The sequence below is a fragment of the Squalius cephalus genome (assembly GCF_949319135.1).
Source record: "Squalius cephalus genome assembly, chromosome: 7".
In the NCBI taxonomy this organism is placed as follows: domain Eukaryota; kingdom Metazoa; phylum Chordata; class Actinopteri; order Cypriniformes; family Leuciscidae; genus Squalius; species Squalius cephalus.
The window spans coordinates 38597755-38614272 of record NC_137128.1 but is presented as its reverse complement, the minus strand read 5'-3'; the positions used below and the strand labels follow the sequence as shown (position 1 = coordinate 38614272).

General features: G+C 38.7%; 1 protein-coding gene across 1 annotated transcript; it reads right to left on the bottom strand.

Annotated features, from left to right (window-relative positions):
* Positions 1-36: 36 nt before the first annotated feature.
* Positions 37-16221, bottom strand: pask (PAS domain containing serine/threonine kinase). Its single transcript, XM_079876633.1, has 20 exons — positions 16023-16221; positions 15697-15887; positions 14073-14290; positions 13741-13908; positions 12987-13121; positions 12160-12294; positions 11518-11698; positions 10972-11156; positions 9890-10001; positions 9701-9802; positions 9307-9481; positions 7557-8509; positions 4853-5028; positions 4618-4773; positions 4257-4382; positions 2582-2716; positions 2234-2433; positions 1242-1375; positions 988-1131; positions 37-858 (listed from the first exon to the last, which is right to left on the bottom strand). The coding sequence occupies exons 2-20, from the start codon at positions 15875-15877 to the stop codon at positions 674-676; spliced, it is 3801 nt and encodes a 1266-aa protein (XP_079732759.1). The 5' UTR covers positions 15878-15887; positions 16023-16221; the 3' UTR covers positions 37-673.
* Between the last annotated feature and the right edge of the window lie 297 nt (positions 16222-16518).

The window sequence follows — 16518 nt, the reverse complement described above, 5'->3', positions numbered from 1 at the left end:
GAGCTCAAAAGTTCCGGATATATCAACAGAAGACATAAACTGCAATCATTTTTATTGAAGAAATTCCCGTGACAGTAACATTTTAATAGAGGCTTTACAAAGCCTGTGAGCAATTTGAAATAATACCAGTAACAACAGACAGCCAAAGCAAACTGAAATGCCAATAATTTATTCACAAGATAAATATTGCAATGTTAAAATTAATTAATATATTAATTATTTAAAAAGTTAAAAATCAACCTAAAAATATTTTAAAAACTCTGAAGGCCTAATAACAAAAATCTTAAAGCTCAGGTAACCCTCATCCAGGTCTAGCGCATGTGCCATGTTTTAATAGGACAATCCTTGTGCTCAACACCATTACAACAAACAACAAGAACTTTCAACATCTCAGAATACCATGTTTTAAACCTCTATGAAAGGTGAAATACACAACACGTTTGATAAATACACTCCTATTCCTTCACCAAACACAGAGATAAAACTGTTTCTTAGCAACACAGATTGCTTCCATTCCCAGTCACACTTTCCTTTTGCTCTTTGGACGGACTGGTATCATCAAGAAGGACAGCAGCAGGTGGACGGAGACTTCTGCAGAGATTGTGCATTAGTGTTCATGGTGACATTAGATGTAATGTCATAATTAGTTGGCCAGAACGCATTAGTGTTTCTTTCACTCGTCGGTGAGGTATTTCAGCAGTTCGGACTGCAGCGCCGCCATAGTTCTCCTCTGCTCCTCATCCTCCTCCTCATCTTCATCTTCTAAAGGAGTGTCTTCCAGGTTGTTTTCGGGGTCCAGGCAGAGGATGTCCTCTCGGTGCACACATGACGAGTTGGAGTCCACATGCTCTGTGGATTCTGAGATAAAATTGTGTATTGTAAGAAACCTGCAGCATTGGATTTAGTCAAATATGTTTGACTGAGCTGAATATTATCTTTTTTGGTAGCATAAAAGGCCACAATATAAAAATAAACTAAAACCAATACCGTTGCTGGAGGGAAAGACCTCTCCCCACGAGTACTCTGCTAGATTTATGGGTTGCTGTATCCACTGTGACTCCAAGAGCTCCTCTAGATTCATTCTCTGATCAACCACTGGGTGCAAAAGACCAGCCAACAGTGCATACAACTCTAAAACAAGAACAAAGCAACAGGTTGTACAGGAATAAAGCCACAATTTGCAGAATTTGTCACGTGTCTCTAGTCGATCCTTATGGCTGTGATGAAGCAGATCTTCAAACCTGTAGAAATCTCGCATGGAGGGTGGAGTCGGGCCTGCAGGGTTTCTTCCACACTGCAAAATGGGTTTTCACTGAACAGTAAGGTGTATAAGAGCACTCCGAGAGACCACATCTCCAGCTCTGGACCCTCGTATCTAAATACATTAAAAAAAAAACTTGCGGTCTCATATTTCACCTTTAAATGCAAGCACAGATGAGTGGACACATACACATTTATGCAAGATTGTATTCTCATCATTTTAAAAGTTATCACTTAAAGTCACATAACATTTTTTTTAAAAATTTAATATTGCAGAATTTACGATAAATCATTGATCCGTTCACATTTAATTCATGTGTCCTCATAATCTTTAAGCAAAATAACATCCCCTCCATCTTGAGATCACAGCAATAGCAAACCACAACCATCCAATCAATTATTGATGGACAAAATCAAGTCCCGACCTACATTTACTCCTGTTCCGGAAGCCATTTCACCTGGATATACATTACAATAAGGAAAAGACTAATTGCAACTTCTGACTTTAAGGTGTCAATTTTATTTGTTAAAGCCATTATAGCACTATAATTGTGTGATTCACCTACATAGGCTTAAAATCAACTTCAAATTTAATTTCACAACCTTATTTTAATTGTGATGTTGCATATTTCCAAGTTAAGCAGAATATTCAAACCTATTTCAATATCCAAAAGATTTTTTTTTAGTAAGTTAATACATTTTTATTGAGGGAGAATTAATAAAGACTTGCTTTGATGACTCATGCACAATAACAGGATTAAAAGTAAATAGGATCAATTTTTATTTAATGTTGACTTTAGGGGGGTCGTAGTGATATCATCCTGTGAAGTTAATGTGTGGCTCTTTTTATAGACATGAATACATAACCCATATGTTACCCTTCTTAACCACCTGATCCTATCCTCTATTCTGTCCTTATCAAGCTAAGACACATATGGAACTGAGACGGGCTGTGTGATGTTTCGGTACGTACGGGTTTCCCTGAAGCACCTCTGGTGAGCAGTACTCCAGAGTGCCACAGAAGACGTAGAAAAGTTTTCCGGGTTCCAGCAGGGCAGCTGAGCCAAAGTCGATCAGCCGGATATGAAAGTTGGAGTTTATGATGATATTTTCATCCTTTATGTCCCTGTGAAGCACTCTTTGGCCCCGCAGGTAACTCACTGCGTCTACCAACTGCGTACAGACACATACAGAAATATCAGGTAAAAGTGAAAGAAATATTCAATAAAACTTTACTCCGGAGCTCACATCAGAACATAATAGGACTACTGGCTACCAACACATCTACTCTGTGCTAAAGTTCTCATAGTCTGTTTCTCACCTGTCTGAAGATGTAGCTGGCAAGAGGCTCGTCCAGTCTAGGCTGCATGTCGATAAACTCAAACAGGTCTAGTCCGTCCCCATGTTTCTGCATGACCATTTGGAAGAATCCCTCATTCTCAAACACCTCCAGCACCTGCAGCAAAAATTTAGTAAACTAAACATCAACCACAGAGAACATGCTATAATAACGATAGCATTTTCTCAGGATTCTTTGATGAATTGAATGTTCATTTATGTGAAATAGAAATCTTTTGTAACTTATAAATGTCATTATATACCATCACTTTTGATCAGTTTAATGCATCTCTGCAGAAAAAAAAAAAAAATTCTTGATGACTTTTTTTGCGCAAATGAGAGAAGTACAGTAAAAAATGATTTTCAAATAAGGCACAATGTTTCATCACAATGAAACCAAGGAAGATTTATTCATAAGATTTTATGCACTGATACATTATACACTCTACACATTATAAACGAAACGTTTTGGTTAGAATTTACATAGATAAATAAAGCATGCGTTCTGAACATAGGGTTCTGAATTGGACAGTTCGAAAGAATTGATTTGCATAAGTGAATAAAGTTGTAATGCAAAAAGTTAGCACGAAAACTAGTCTGCTGTGGCATTTAGGAAACTTAAAGGGTCAAAACTCATTTTTTGAGATGTTAACATATGTACAGGTTGCACATCAATGAAAACAACAATAGCACTCATTGTGTTTATTATTAAGGGAAATGTGTTTTTTTTTTTTTTTTTTGGCCATTTTGTTCTTCCGGTTTAAAAAGCAAAGTTGAACCAACATCACGAAAAGGTGAGGTATATTCATTATTTCGGAGTGGTGATTGGCTGCCGTGGCTGGAGAGTACGATTTTACGTCATCAGTTTCTCTGTACTACTCATGAGAATAGACTCATTTAATCCCTGTATTATGTATGAGATCACATTACAGCGGAGAATTCAAATGTGACAAGACTGGTTTGGTGCCGTTCGTCCACCTCTGCCTGTTTAGCTTTGTGTTTGGATAGAATTAGTAGTGTTGTTTGCATTTTCCCCATGATGATATCAGAACTAGAGTTTGACTACCAATTCATGGAAAATATGAATGTAACAATATTTACTTTGTAACCGCATGCAGAGCGCGGATGAGAGAAGTTTCTGTGTGGAACGCTGCAACACTGGCAATGCAGATGACAGTTCATATCCGGACCAGAACAAGATATTTCTCATGCTCTCCTGCTCCAAACCAGCACAGTTTATGCGCACATATCTCATCATGTCTTCTTCAAATGAAATCGTCTATATGTGTGCAGATAAGGACACCGATACAGTGGTACGTCTGATCATGAACCCAATGACATGATGGATTATTCTGATAATAATGTAGACCAAAAATTATTCTTTACTCCTCCAACTCTGTTGCTTGTTTTTTAATAATATTTTTATATTATTTTATATACATATTTTAATAATGAGTGTGCTGCAGGTCTGTATTTTAATGTTTGTTAAAATGCTCAATTTTTGGAGTTCTTCTCAAATCTGAGGTGTGAATGATCAGGCTAAAACAGGGGGGTTTCATGAAACTTTAATGGCCAAAGGAGCTATGTTGGATCATTTTATTTTGGCAAAAAAATACTCTAAATATTTAATATATTGTCAAACCGTTCTCTGAGTGTACCTTCACAATATTGGGATGTTGCAAACGAACCAGTATGGCCACTTCCTGACTGATCCGGCCCAGATCAGGATCATCCACCCAGCATTCACTCACCACCGCACTTTTCCTAATGAATTTCACAACCACCTGAAATTGAAGTGAGAGATAATAAATTCAACATCTCTTCAGCAGCTCATATAATTGTCCATAAAAGATTGAATGGACCCTACAGCAATGACAATGACTCAGTGTGTAAACATCCTCTTTTAAGATCCCTGTCTAAGGTTTGAACAACTGACGTCAACATTATCAGGTTATTATCTCTCAACCGGATAAATATGAGTGCATGGACAGCAGTGAGCGCAGAAAGAGTGTCACTGACTTCCTGTCCACATATCCGTCTTGAAGCGAGCCAGACAAAGCCGAAGGCTCCCTTTCCAATAGAGCGCAGTGGGCGGTAGTTTTCCTCAAAATAACCCTCGCATGCTCCGGACTGCTCCAGGTCCACAGAAGAATGCAAAGGATCTGACCGAATTGCCTAAACGAGAAAAAAGCAGTTGCTTAAGAAATGAGCTTTTTAAAGCCTGTCTTCTAGATTAAGTTCTCATGCAGATCACCTCAGCAAGGCTGCAGGCAAAGGCCTCCTGTTCTGGGGCTCCTGTCCTCACTGTGGGAGACATTGTGCTCTGTAGCGCCTCCTGGTGGTGGAGCAAGAGATGACTCCCACTCAGCCATAGACAGACCAGAGAGCTGCCGCTGGACAGGGACACCCATCGCACATCACACTGCACCTCTACACGGAGTGAGAAAGAGATGCTGAGAATGACCACTTTATCAGTTATCATAAATGTACTGTAGAAAAGATGGATGGTGCTTTTGAAACATGGCATACAGAAAGAGTACACAGTGTGAAATGGAAAAATGAAGTACAGTAAGAGATAACATACAGTCATTATCACAGAATAAGCCCAGGCAAGGTTCACCCCGAAAGGCTTTATTTTGTGATAATGACTACAATATCCTGCTTATTACACGACTACTTGCCAAATAAATAAATGGATAAGAAATGTTGATTGGAGTTTATATCATTTTATTATCTCACTTGTGGTTTACCTGTTACAGACTGCGATTTCGGCAATCCTATAAGATCATTACAAATCACACGTATGATGCGGATCTAATAAACTTCGGTATGACATGTATGTAGACTGTACAATGATGACACCTCTTGAATCGTAGGCTACGACCCAAGTTAGTATAGAGGAATAAAACGTCATCAGCATATGCTAGTGGTAAACAAATAGAGCAAGATGAATCGCACTTTGGCAATTGTGGTTTTTATGTGCAGCGCTGAAAAAAAGAGGAGGAAGCGAAAGAGGAGAATTTGGATGCGGTCATGGCTATGGAAAAGAGGCCTACTTGGCATGCCAATCTTGCAGGGGCGTAGCCAGAACTTTTTTCCAGGGGTTGCCAGTTAAGACCCAGTGATTTTATTGGGGTCCAGCTTCAAATCTAGAGAAAATCACTTAACGTGTAATAGGCTACCTTAAAATGGATGTGGAATGGAATACTTAAAACGGATTTCATGTGACTGCATCTCAAAAACAGCACTGGTTAAACACTGGATCATCGTTCTTATAATGACTGCATTTTTGCCTGACATAAATTCTCTTCCATTAGCCATAGACAAGGAGTCTCGGACACAAACGCGATCAATCACCGGTAGAGCTCCTTGAGTAGCCTATAACCGATTAAACGGCTTATAGTTGTTAGTAAACATCGCAAAATAATGTTCAAACTTTTTTTTTTTAAACATTATTAAAAATGCAAAAGCGTGTTCATTTATATGAACAAATGCAAATGGGTGTGCATTTCTTTGTGCTATCACAGGATATGTGAACAATACAGGCAGCTGTGTGTGTGTGAGAGCGGGGAATAACCATGTGTAATATTTGTTAATTTTGTTGGCTAAACCTCAAATTTTTTTCCATTCCATTGGGCTAATTTTCCATTATTTTCCTATGTAAACATGAGCTTGAAGAACATGTCTGAACGTTGCGCTCGCGTCTAACTCTGCTGTGTTTTTGTTTATGTTCGTAAAGCTGCTTCAAGCAAGCATTTGCATCGTTGCCATGTCCACTTATTATAGGCATCTGGGGGCTTGTTTTCGTTTCCATATTAATAGGTGAAGTGACAATTTAGTTAAACTGGAGTGTGAACTTTTTGCCAGTGTCATAGTTCTTTGAACGGACAAAAGTCAGCTATTTTGGGTGGCCAAGCTTCAATCGGGGGTGGCACTGGCCACCCATGGCCTACCTAGCTACGCCCCTGCAATCTTGCAAATAGAGCCTAAGGCAAGTGGTTTTGAATTTTAGCACCATGTAGCGTTGATCAATACGGCATTTCTTGTTGCATTTTTATTGTTCCGTTAAGCAATAAATTATTATTAGTCAGTAGATGTAGGTCGTAGCAGCAAACACACTGAGATGAATCATGATCATGCTAAATTTCTGACACTGTCAGAAAATGATTGCAGGCTATCTTTGGTCGCAAGAAGGTGACAACGGCCATCTTTGAACCTCTCTCCCTGTATGACGTAGGACCACCGTTTAGGAACCACAACCACAGAAATCACCACAATTGGTCATCTTTTGTCTGGGATAGCTCAAAATCATACATGTGTACCAGGCATTAAAGGGATAGTACATGAAAAAAATATATATTCTGTCATCATTAAATCACCAAACAAACAGTTAAAGGTGATAAAAGATGATATTTTGTATAGAATGGAAGTCAGTGGGCTCCAATGTTGTTTAGTTTCCAACGTTCCAAAATATTCTCCATTTCCTCTATTTTAAAGGTCTTTCATTTCATTGTGCTTGTTGACAATGTCAATGTTTTCTTGCTTTAGCTGAGAGTTTCTGCCTTTCTAGCCACCTAAAATCAAAACGTTTATGCTCACCATTAAAATAGTATTGAGGAAAAAAAAAAAAGAAAAACACTAAGCATTTCAATTTGCAAGATGGCACTAATTAGCCATTCAAAATTACAGTATGAAAAAAGACCACAGACAGAGTGATACTAACCATGAAAGTAGCACCGGTATAATGCTATGGACAGTTTAGCAGTCATTATAGAAAAAAATTGTGCCACTCAATGCAGCGTAACTGATATTATCTGCTTCTAATATTGGCCTAATCAGACTAATGGCAAGTAAAAAAACAACAACAACAAAAAAAAACACTTATATAAAGTTCTACACAGTATGGTCACTGTGTGTCCCTAGTATAATTAACACAGATGAGGTAGAGGTTGACATACCGATTGGCGTTCCATCTCTGTTGTAGCACGTCACATGAATCCTGCCCTCTGGAATGGAAGAGTTCACCTTGACTTTCTTAGGAGTGGAGGTGGCAGGATTGTCGCCTGGCAACAGCATTCCACCTCTCCCCCTCCGGAGATCCAGAGCTCGGCCAACGGCATGTTCCGAAAAGGAATTCCACTGTCCCAGAACTTTAGTTATATGATTTTTTGGCAGTTGCTCTAGAGTCTTTTGCTGAGGGCTTGCTTGCCTTTCTTGCTCTTTCGGTGATGGGGCAGTTCCTTGTGTTGCTTCTTGCTCAGAACAGACTTGAGCTTCTGCTTCAGTGTCTGACTCTACAATGAAGGGTGAAGGAGTACGCAGGAGCTCAGCAGTGTCACATGACGTAAGTGAATGGTTAAGATCTACAGGTGCATTTGGGATCTCAATGCTGTCGTTCAGGTTCATCTCTGACATGGCATGAATAATGACATCTCCGTTGGAGTTCAAATCCAGAAAGGTGCTGCCAGATTCCACTAGCTGACATCCCTGCTGAGACTCATCTATCTTTTCCGGACCAGAACCGCCCACAAGCCGCTCACAGAACCCAGATGACGACCCACTGCCTAGGGAAATCACCTCAAAACTGGAGTCCTGAAGCTGGGCCTGCTCTGAACACCGGCAGGCCTGTGTGTGAGGTTCAGGACGTGGTACAGAGTCACGGGACTTTACTGGAGCTTCTTTACGATCTGAGTTTTGGCCTGCCTGGGTAGAATCTCGTCCAGTGAAGAGCCGCCCAAATGGGCCACATTGAGCGGAAACCATAGCAGAAGGGCAGGTCCTGTGGACCTCCAGGGACTCCACCAGAGCAAAGGTCTGTAGCAGGGCGGTGGTAGAGTTGGCAGAGTCAGACTCAGACTCTTGAGTGGTCACATCCACAACCTGCTCACAAAGCTCTGTAGTGTCATCCAACCTGAGATAAACAGAGAACGATGTAAAATCATGGAAATCTGCACTAATCATCTATTGTCTTCTTTTATGATCTATAGAGCTTATTCAGAGCAGCACCATGACAGGAATGAAAGCGAGGCTGTAAGCCGGGATAGACTTGCTGTGTTTTCAATGGCATCCGCTATAAAAAGCTCCTGACCTAGATCACTTATAATTTTCCACAGCTCATGCTGTCTGGAATTTTTGGTCTACTGATATTTCTTGGAAAGATATTTTTGCAGTGTTTCAAATCAGCAGAACAATACAAAAAAATCAGATGGCGAATCGAAGATGGCGCTGCTGTGAATAAGGTCTAAAGAGTGCTTATTTTTTGACATGAACAGAAAGACGATACATATTTTTAGGTTTAAGTGGGAATCACACAAAGACACGTCCAGTTCATATTTCATCACAAAATCTAAATATAATCGATCCTTCAAAAAGAAGCTTATTTTTGAAAGCCAATTAGAAAAAAAAAAGATTTTTTCTACAAAGTGAAAATTAAGACAATAACGGTACAATACATATAATAGAAAAATAACATTTCAATTTATTTTTATTTAAATCGCAAAAAAATGACGAGCAACAAATGCTGCCATGTCAATCTGCAAAAATGTAATATAATAATAGGTTTCATTTCCTTTAGTACTTTTACTATAAGTATTTTTTTTTCCAAGTACAAAATGGCCTGGACATGTTTCTGACAGGCTTTGAGAAATTCACTATTAAACTGTGCACATTAACAAAAACTAAATGGGAGGATTTAGTGGAGTATCTAACCCATTCAGTGGTGTGGAGGTGACAGCAGGTGAGGTCATGGTTGATGGGACATTGCTCTCCTTCTCCAGTTTAGCAATGGTCCCAGTAAAGATTCTCTTTCCTTTCCCAAGACCCACTCTCCTACGCATGGCTAGATGCACCATTACACTATCACTAGCAAGCACTGTGTTTGGATCTGCACATATCATCCAGAGACAAAACACTGGTTAATACATAATGAAAACAGCAATCATGTATTCAACATTGAAGTTACATAAAAAAAAAAAAAATCTCTCATTCAAATCAGTACAGGAAAAAAAATTGTAAATAAAGTTAAATAAAAAAACAAATAATTTAAGGAACAGCAATATAATTTAAGTGTGTAATGTATTGAGCAATAACAGTAAGAACTCACTACACGTCTCCTGTTGGTCGTCCTTAGTTGAGAGCATGTCAGTAGTGAAGGTTAGAACATCACTAGGGGGACAGTTAGCACTAGCAGAACATCTACAGGGGTCTGAGATGTAGGCAGACAGGATGAGAGGGGATTTTAGAACAGCATCACAAGCTAAAGCGTGTGTCCTTACAGCACATGTCTCTTTACCTATGTGGCTGTCATAGGGGATTGATGCGTCTCGTGGATGAGATGCAGGCTGGTCGATTCTTTCCGCAGCACGAACTCGCTCATAAAATGCTGGTATCAGGTATGTGACGTTCTACACAGGTGCAAAAACTAGCTGTTAGTATGTAAACTAGCTTCAACACATCACTTACAGGTTGGATCAGCTTTGACATTTAAATTTGCATATTTGTGTTATTTCCTCCGAGGGCATTACCTTTATAAAGGACAGTTATAGTCCTTTACTTTTGTGTGCTTTTGGCCATACCCATTATCTAAATTACCCTGTTCCTACCCAAAGGGTAAAGTTCAAAAATGCTTTGATAATTATTGATCTGGAGTGTCCAGAGAATTGTACTTTTACATAATGGTGAATATTTAACGAATGTTTTGACTGACAGCAGTGGTTCTTGAGGCAAAGTTGTTCAGTGTGAGGAGATCCATCAAATGATATGCATATTGTGTGGATGTGTGAAACACCATGTGATTACAGAGCTGTAAAACTTATTAGCTGATTTCTTTAAAATTCTTATAGACCTCTAGGGCCATGAGTCGAACATGCCCACCGAGTTGGTGAAAAAAAAAATCTAGTTTTGTTCTCAAGTTATAGCCATTTTTGTAAAAGTGGCCCTGCCCACTTCGAACGTTTTGGCCCCCCTTAGCGACCATGAATCAATTGAAAAAAAATTTTTTTGGACAATTATTGATATTCAGACTCAGACTTCAGAATATTTCTGCACTGGTTTGGTTTTGATCAGGCGAAAAACCTAGGACTAGTTGGTAACCAGACAGGTCACGGTAGCCATTGCCTTCTATGAATACTATGGAAGGCAATGGCTACAGTCACATGTCTGGTTACCGACATTCTTTAAAATAACTTCTTTTGTGTTCAACAGAAGAAAGAAACTCATAGAAGTTTGGAACAACCTGAGGGTGAGTAAGTGATGACAATTTTCACTTTTGGGTGAACCATTACCATCCCTTTAAGCATATCTTTATTAAAAGGGTTCTACAGACCCTAAAAAGTAAATCCCAGCAACACAGCAAATGTTTCATAGCATCTCTACCTTTCCAAGCAGCTGACTGCTGTTGTATCCGAACAGCAGAGAGCTGAAGGGGTTGTTGAGACTGTGAATGGTGCCGTTGGGCAGGAGCGTCAGGAGACAGCTACTGGGAGCAAACACACACACTGACGCAGAGTACAGCACACCAGCGCTGGGGGACAGGACACCACCCGTACACGATTTACCACCTGCAGGACAAGAGTGCACTGTGTTGACCATACTGAAAATCAATAGCAATTTGAAATGTAATTGAAACATATTAGATCTAATTACATTTATCAGCAACATTCTTAATTAGATTGGACAAACACCAACAAGAAACAACAGTATCTTTATGTCAGACCAAATATTGGAAATGCACTAGAACTAGCAACCTTGGGTTATAAATAAATCCCCACACATAGAGAAATCTGATCCACAGTTCACAAAGTACGAGACAACACACACTTAAGATAGACTGTGTTAGTGACTTCAGTCTGTTGAAGCAGCACAATAAAACTAACAGTTCTAAAACTCTGCATGCACTGCAGTGAACGAGAGAGGACTGACCTGAAGGAGTTCGGTTGGGCCATTGAGAGCTTAGGAGTGAACCATCAGAAGGTTCTGGATGTGCTGATCCATTCATCTGGAGCGGTGATCTTCCACAGGACACAGCGGCCTGCAGGCGGACACATGCTGGAACCACCAAACCAGATCTGGCTTTCACAAACAATCTCTGCATACGCAACACCTGAGATAAAGAGCAAAGAAACAAAGGTGCACAATAGGATTGTTATTAAAAATGAAACTAAATGAAAATGATTAAAAACACTTGTATATATATATAAATTATATAAATATTAGAGGCAAAAAAAAAAACTAAACGCAAATTAGAAATTTTGCCTTGGCAACCAACTGAAATAAGTTGAAGTACTATTACTAAAAAACAAACAAACAAAAACTAAATAGATAAATAAAACATAAATAGTAATATCTAAAGATAAATAAATAAAAATGACAAAAGCACAATATTACTAAAAATTAAACAAAAAATTAAATGAGAACAAAAAAAGCCAATTCAAAATAATAAAAACTATAATAGTATATAAATAACACAAATATAACACTGTTGCACAATGCTGGTTTGACAGAACCAATCATAAAGTTCTGATTCAGACTGTTATTTTTGTTTTGTTTTTTTATGATCATGACCTTGGGAGTTGTCCTGCAGTGGAAGGGAATCTGTAAAGATGGCATAAGAGACATGATTGAAAGTCCAGTCATCTCCTCAGCAGCGTGGTAACCATAGAGATGGGCAAAAGTGGCGTCACAACTGAGGACTCCACCCTGAGGAAACAGGAGGAGGAGCTGGAACTTGTCAGCTTTACAATACAATTTTCTTTAATGGCACACTACACTACCCCACCCCAAAAGTTTTGGGTCGGTAAGAATTTTTTTATAGAAATCTCTTAAGATGACAAAAGGCTGCATTTATTTGATAAAAAAAATATTGAGAAATATTATTACAATTTAAAAAAAAAACAGTTTTCTATATTATTATGTTTTAAAATGTAATATATTTCTGTGATGGCAAAGCTGAATTTTCAGCATCATTATTTCCAGGCTTTAATGTCACATGATCCTCCAGAAATCATTCTAATATGCTAATTTGCTGCTCAACAAACATTTATTATTAACAATGTTGAAAACAGTCGTGCTACATCAGAAACAGAACGGGACATCAGTTTACTGTTTACCGCATTCAGTGTTGACAGCATTGACAGCATTACTGATTATAATGGGTTCTATTAGCTTTAGTCGCGTCGCTTGTTTCTGGTGTAGACACGGTGTAAGTCACTTTTGATCAATTTATGCATCCTTGCTGAATTAAAGTGATAATTTATTTAAATATCTTACTGACCCCAAAACTTTTGAACGGTAGTGTGTGCTTCAATTAAACTCTTTTGAAAATAACACTAATGATCAACATCATGCTTAACTTAATTAAACCTTTCAGTTCACAAGGGAATGAATCTCACATTTTGAGTGAAAGTCACGTGTGCCGTGATTCTCTCCACTCGCTCCAGCAGGAGCTCTAAGATCTGCTGCTCCTCCGTTATCTGAAGCCACACAGACACAGGGAACTCGGCTCCTGTCAAACTCACTGCAGTCACCTGTGGAGAGAATGAGCCAGAGCCGTGCGTGACGCTCACATCCAGCACATGAAAGCAGAGAACAGAGCCAAAAGACACTTTTCCACCGTCGGGGCAAAACGTTCTCTTTGCTTAATAACTCCATTCCATGCGGATACAGTCCAGTCGGTATGGATATGGTTTTATTTCCCACTGTGGGACTAATAACAGCTTTTTGGAATGAATTATCAGTCGTTGCCTTGCTAACATGAAAGTTTACAGACGATATGTGATGTAAATAGTAACTAGATGTAAAAATGCTTTTAATTTTATAATTAATTTGTGTTTACGCTGCTCAAATAGCGCACTTAGCCAGCTACAGAGAAACTGGTAGCCAGGCAGCAGGCAAGTGAACAATCCTGAATGGTGACGACACTACACGCATTCTTCCAGCACTGAGAAATCCAGGCCGAGAACGGTTTGTAAACAGGTTGTACCATACCAGGCTCAAGTGGAAATACAACTGGAACCGTTTGGCTCGACGATGGAAAAGCAGCTAAAGACAAAACGTACAGCATGGAAGAAATGATATATTCATGACTCAAATAAGTTGGGTGATTGCTAAGTGAATTGTTGTTTAATTAAATGCAGTGTTTTATACCACTTTTGCAGAAATAGCAACTAGCTTCCCATCAGAATCCAGAGTCTCCTCCTTCAGGACTTCCACTAGCGTCTGATTGGCTCTTAGTAGAGAGGTCAGCTTCCGGCCAATCAAATCACTGTATGCGCAATCAAACATCTTAGAAGCATGTTCATTTGCATCCAAAACCTTGCAAAAAAGAGAGAGAGAAAGAAATAATTGAAATCCTTCATAATTATATGAATAATAGTGCAGCTAAAAGATCAGGCGAAGTATCCCCATTACCAATATAATGTAGTGTAGGCCTTTGTTTAATCAGAAAAAGGGCTTTGAGGGGCACAACCGTCTGATACCTGTGATGTGGGGCAGTTAATGGACAGGACAGCTTTATTAGGGTTGATGGTGAGAGATGTGCCTCTCTTCTCTGGAGCGATACAGATGAGCTGTCTGAGCAGAGAGTTCTCCAACACAGGAGACCCTTGATTTGATGACGGAGGCACAGGTTGGAAGCAATGCAGATCAGAAATCTGAAGATTCCTCATTGCCACTGATGAACCAACATGAGAATCACCTTTTGGAAAAGAAACAGTCAGGTAAAAAATGAATATTCTTCCATTATTTACTCAACTTTCCAAACCAATTTAAATTTCTTCTTCAGTGGAACTGGAACACAACGAGAGATGTTCGGCAGAATGACAGCTTCAGTCACCATTCACTTTAATTACACACACAAAAGTTTGGGGTTAGTATGTTTTTTTTTTTTAAGAACTTAATACTTTTATTCAACAAGGATGCATTAATTTGTGAGAGTTAAAAAAGCATTAAAAAAGTGAGAGTAATGACATTTATAATGTCACAAAAGATTTATATTTCCAAAAATGCTATTCTTATGAACTCTCTATTCATCATTGATAATAATAAATGTTTCTTAAGCACCAAATCAGCATACTAGAATGATTTCTGAAGGATCATGTCATATTGAAGGCTCTGAGTAATGATCCTGAAAATTCAGCTTTGCCATTACAGGAATACATTACAAATATATGAAAAAGAAAATAGCCACTTTAAATTGCAATTAAAAATGTACTCTATTTTATATCAAATAAATGCAGCCTGGGTGAGTATGAAAGCTTGTTTCTGCCACAGAATAAAAAATAAAACAGGTAATTGCGATGTTTTATCTCACAATTCTGACTTTTCTCTCACAATTGTCTGTTTATATTTCACAAATCTGAGAAATAAAATCAGTCTTTTTTTTCCTTAGAATTGGACCTTTTAACTTGAAATTGCGAAAATCTCACTATTCTGACTTTTTTCCTCGCAATTGCAAGCTTACATTTCACAATTCTGAATTGCTCGATATAAAGTCGCAATTGCAAGTTATAAGGTCCAATTCTAAAGGAAAAAAAGGATTTTATTTGTCAGATTTGTGAGAAAAACGTCAGAATTGCAAGATATAAATTAGCAATTGTGAGCAAAAAAGTCCGAATTGTGAGATAAAGTCACAATTATCTTTTAAATAGCTTTTTACATGGCAGAAACAAGCTTCCATATAAGATACTTCTTTAAAAACAAAGAAAATCTTACGAATCCAAACTTTTAACCAGTAGTGTATTTTTTTAACGCAGTGAGAGTGAATGTTGACAGGCTGTCATTCTGACTAACAACTTTTTCTGTTCTACTGAAAATAGGCTTACAGTTTTGGAACAATATGAGGGTGAACAAAAGCAAGCCAATCATCAGAGCAAACTATTTTATAAGAGAATCTCTTTAGCAACCACCCTGAAACTGAATAATCATAATTTCTAAAACATTTTGCAACAACTCTTAAAAGATCTTCCTTGTGGTAACACTTTATTGACTGCTGTATACTGTATTGTTGTGATTCTGATCAAGCTTATTGTTATTATTTTATATATTCATATTATTTTATAAGTCCACACATTGTGGCACAGGTGTGGAAGCTGCGTGGCCCACCTGATGCGTCCATGCGGGTGAGAGTGCTGTTGCGTGCGGAGGGGAAGGACTGGTTCATGCAGAAGGAGTCACTCTTCATCATACTGCTGATACTGCCATCTTCATCATCATCAGCAGCAGAAGAAGAAGAAACACAAACACTGTCGCCCCTCGGGCTGCTCCTCCGGCCGTGCATCAACATCCCCGATGAGCTTCAAATGAATGTGGACAGTCAAAAATACGATTCTAACCAACGACCTTATTGTTTTCGAGACGAGCGAGAAAACTTTAATCACATATATCGCATAATAAACGAATACATCATGATTGCAAGGAGCGCGACTCACCCACGGCACTGCTGTGCTTTCAGTTTACAGCCTGCAGCCTTGGAGACAGAGAGAGGGATTTTTCCTTCTTTCCTTTTAGACGACTTAATTGAATAATAAATAACAAAACAGACACTTGCTTAGAAATAAAGTTCTCAAATGGCCATAAATAGTGTAGTTTCGAAGTGTTTGTTTGAGTGAAGTATATCGCGGCCTAGAATGTTTGGCGCGTATGAAATCGAAATAAGGTGACGGAAGACGAGGGAGAGCAAATGAAAAAAGCGCATTTTGAAACTGACAGGGAGTTTATCCAATAGAAAACATCAGTGGGAGGAGCTTGTTGCATCAATGCATTGAGGGAGGGACGTGGCTTCTATGGAGACCAAACGGTAATGTTTATGTTGTTCAGCATTTTCTGCTGCCTCTTGCGACCTAGTTTTTTTCTCCGTTCAGTTTTGTCCTAGTTTTTCTACCCTTTAAATTAGTTATGGTTCGTTTTTTTTAACTGTAGCCCACA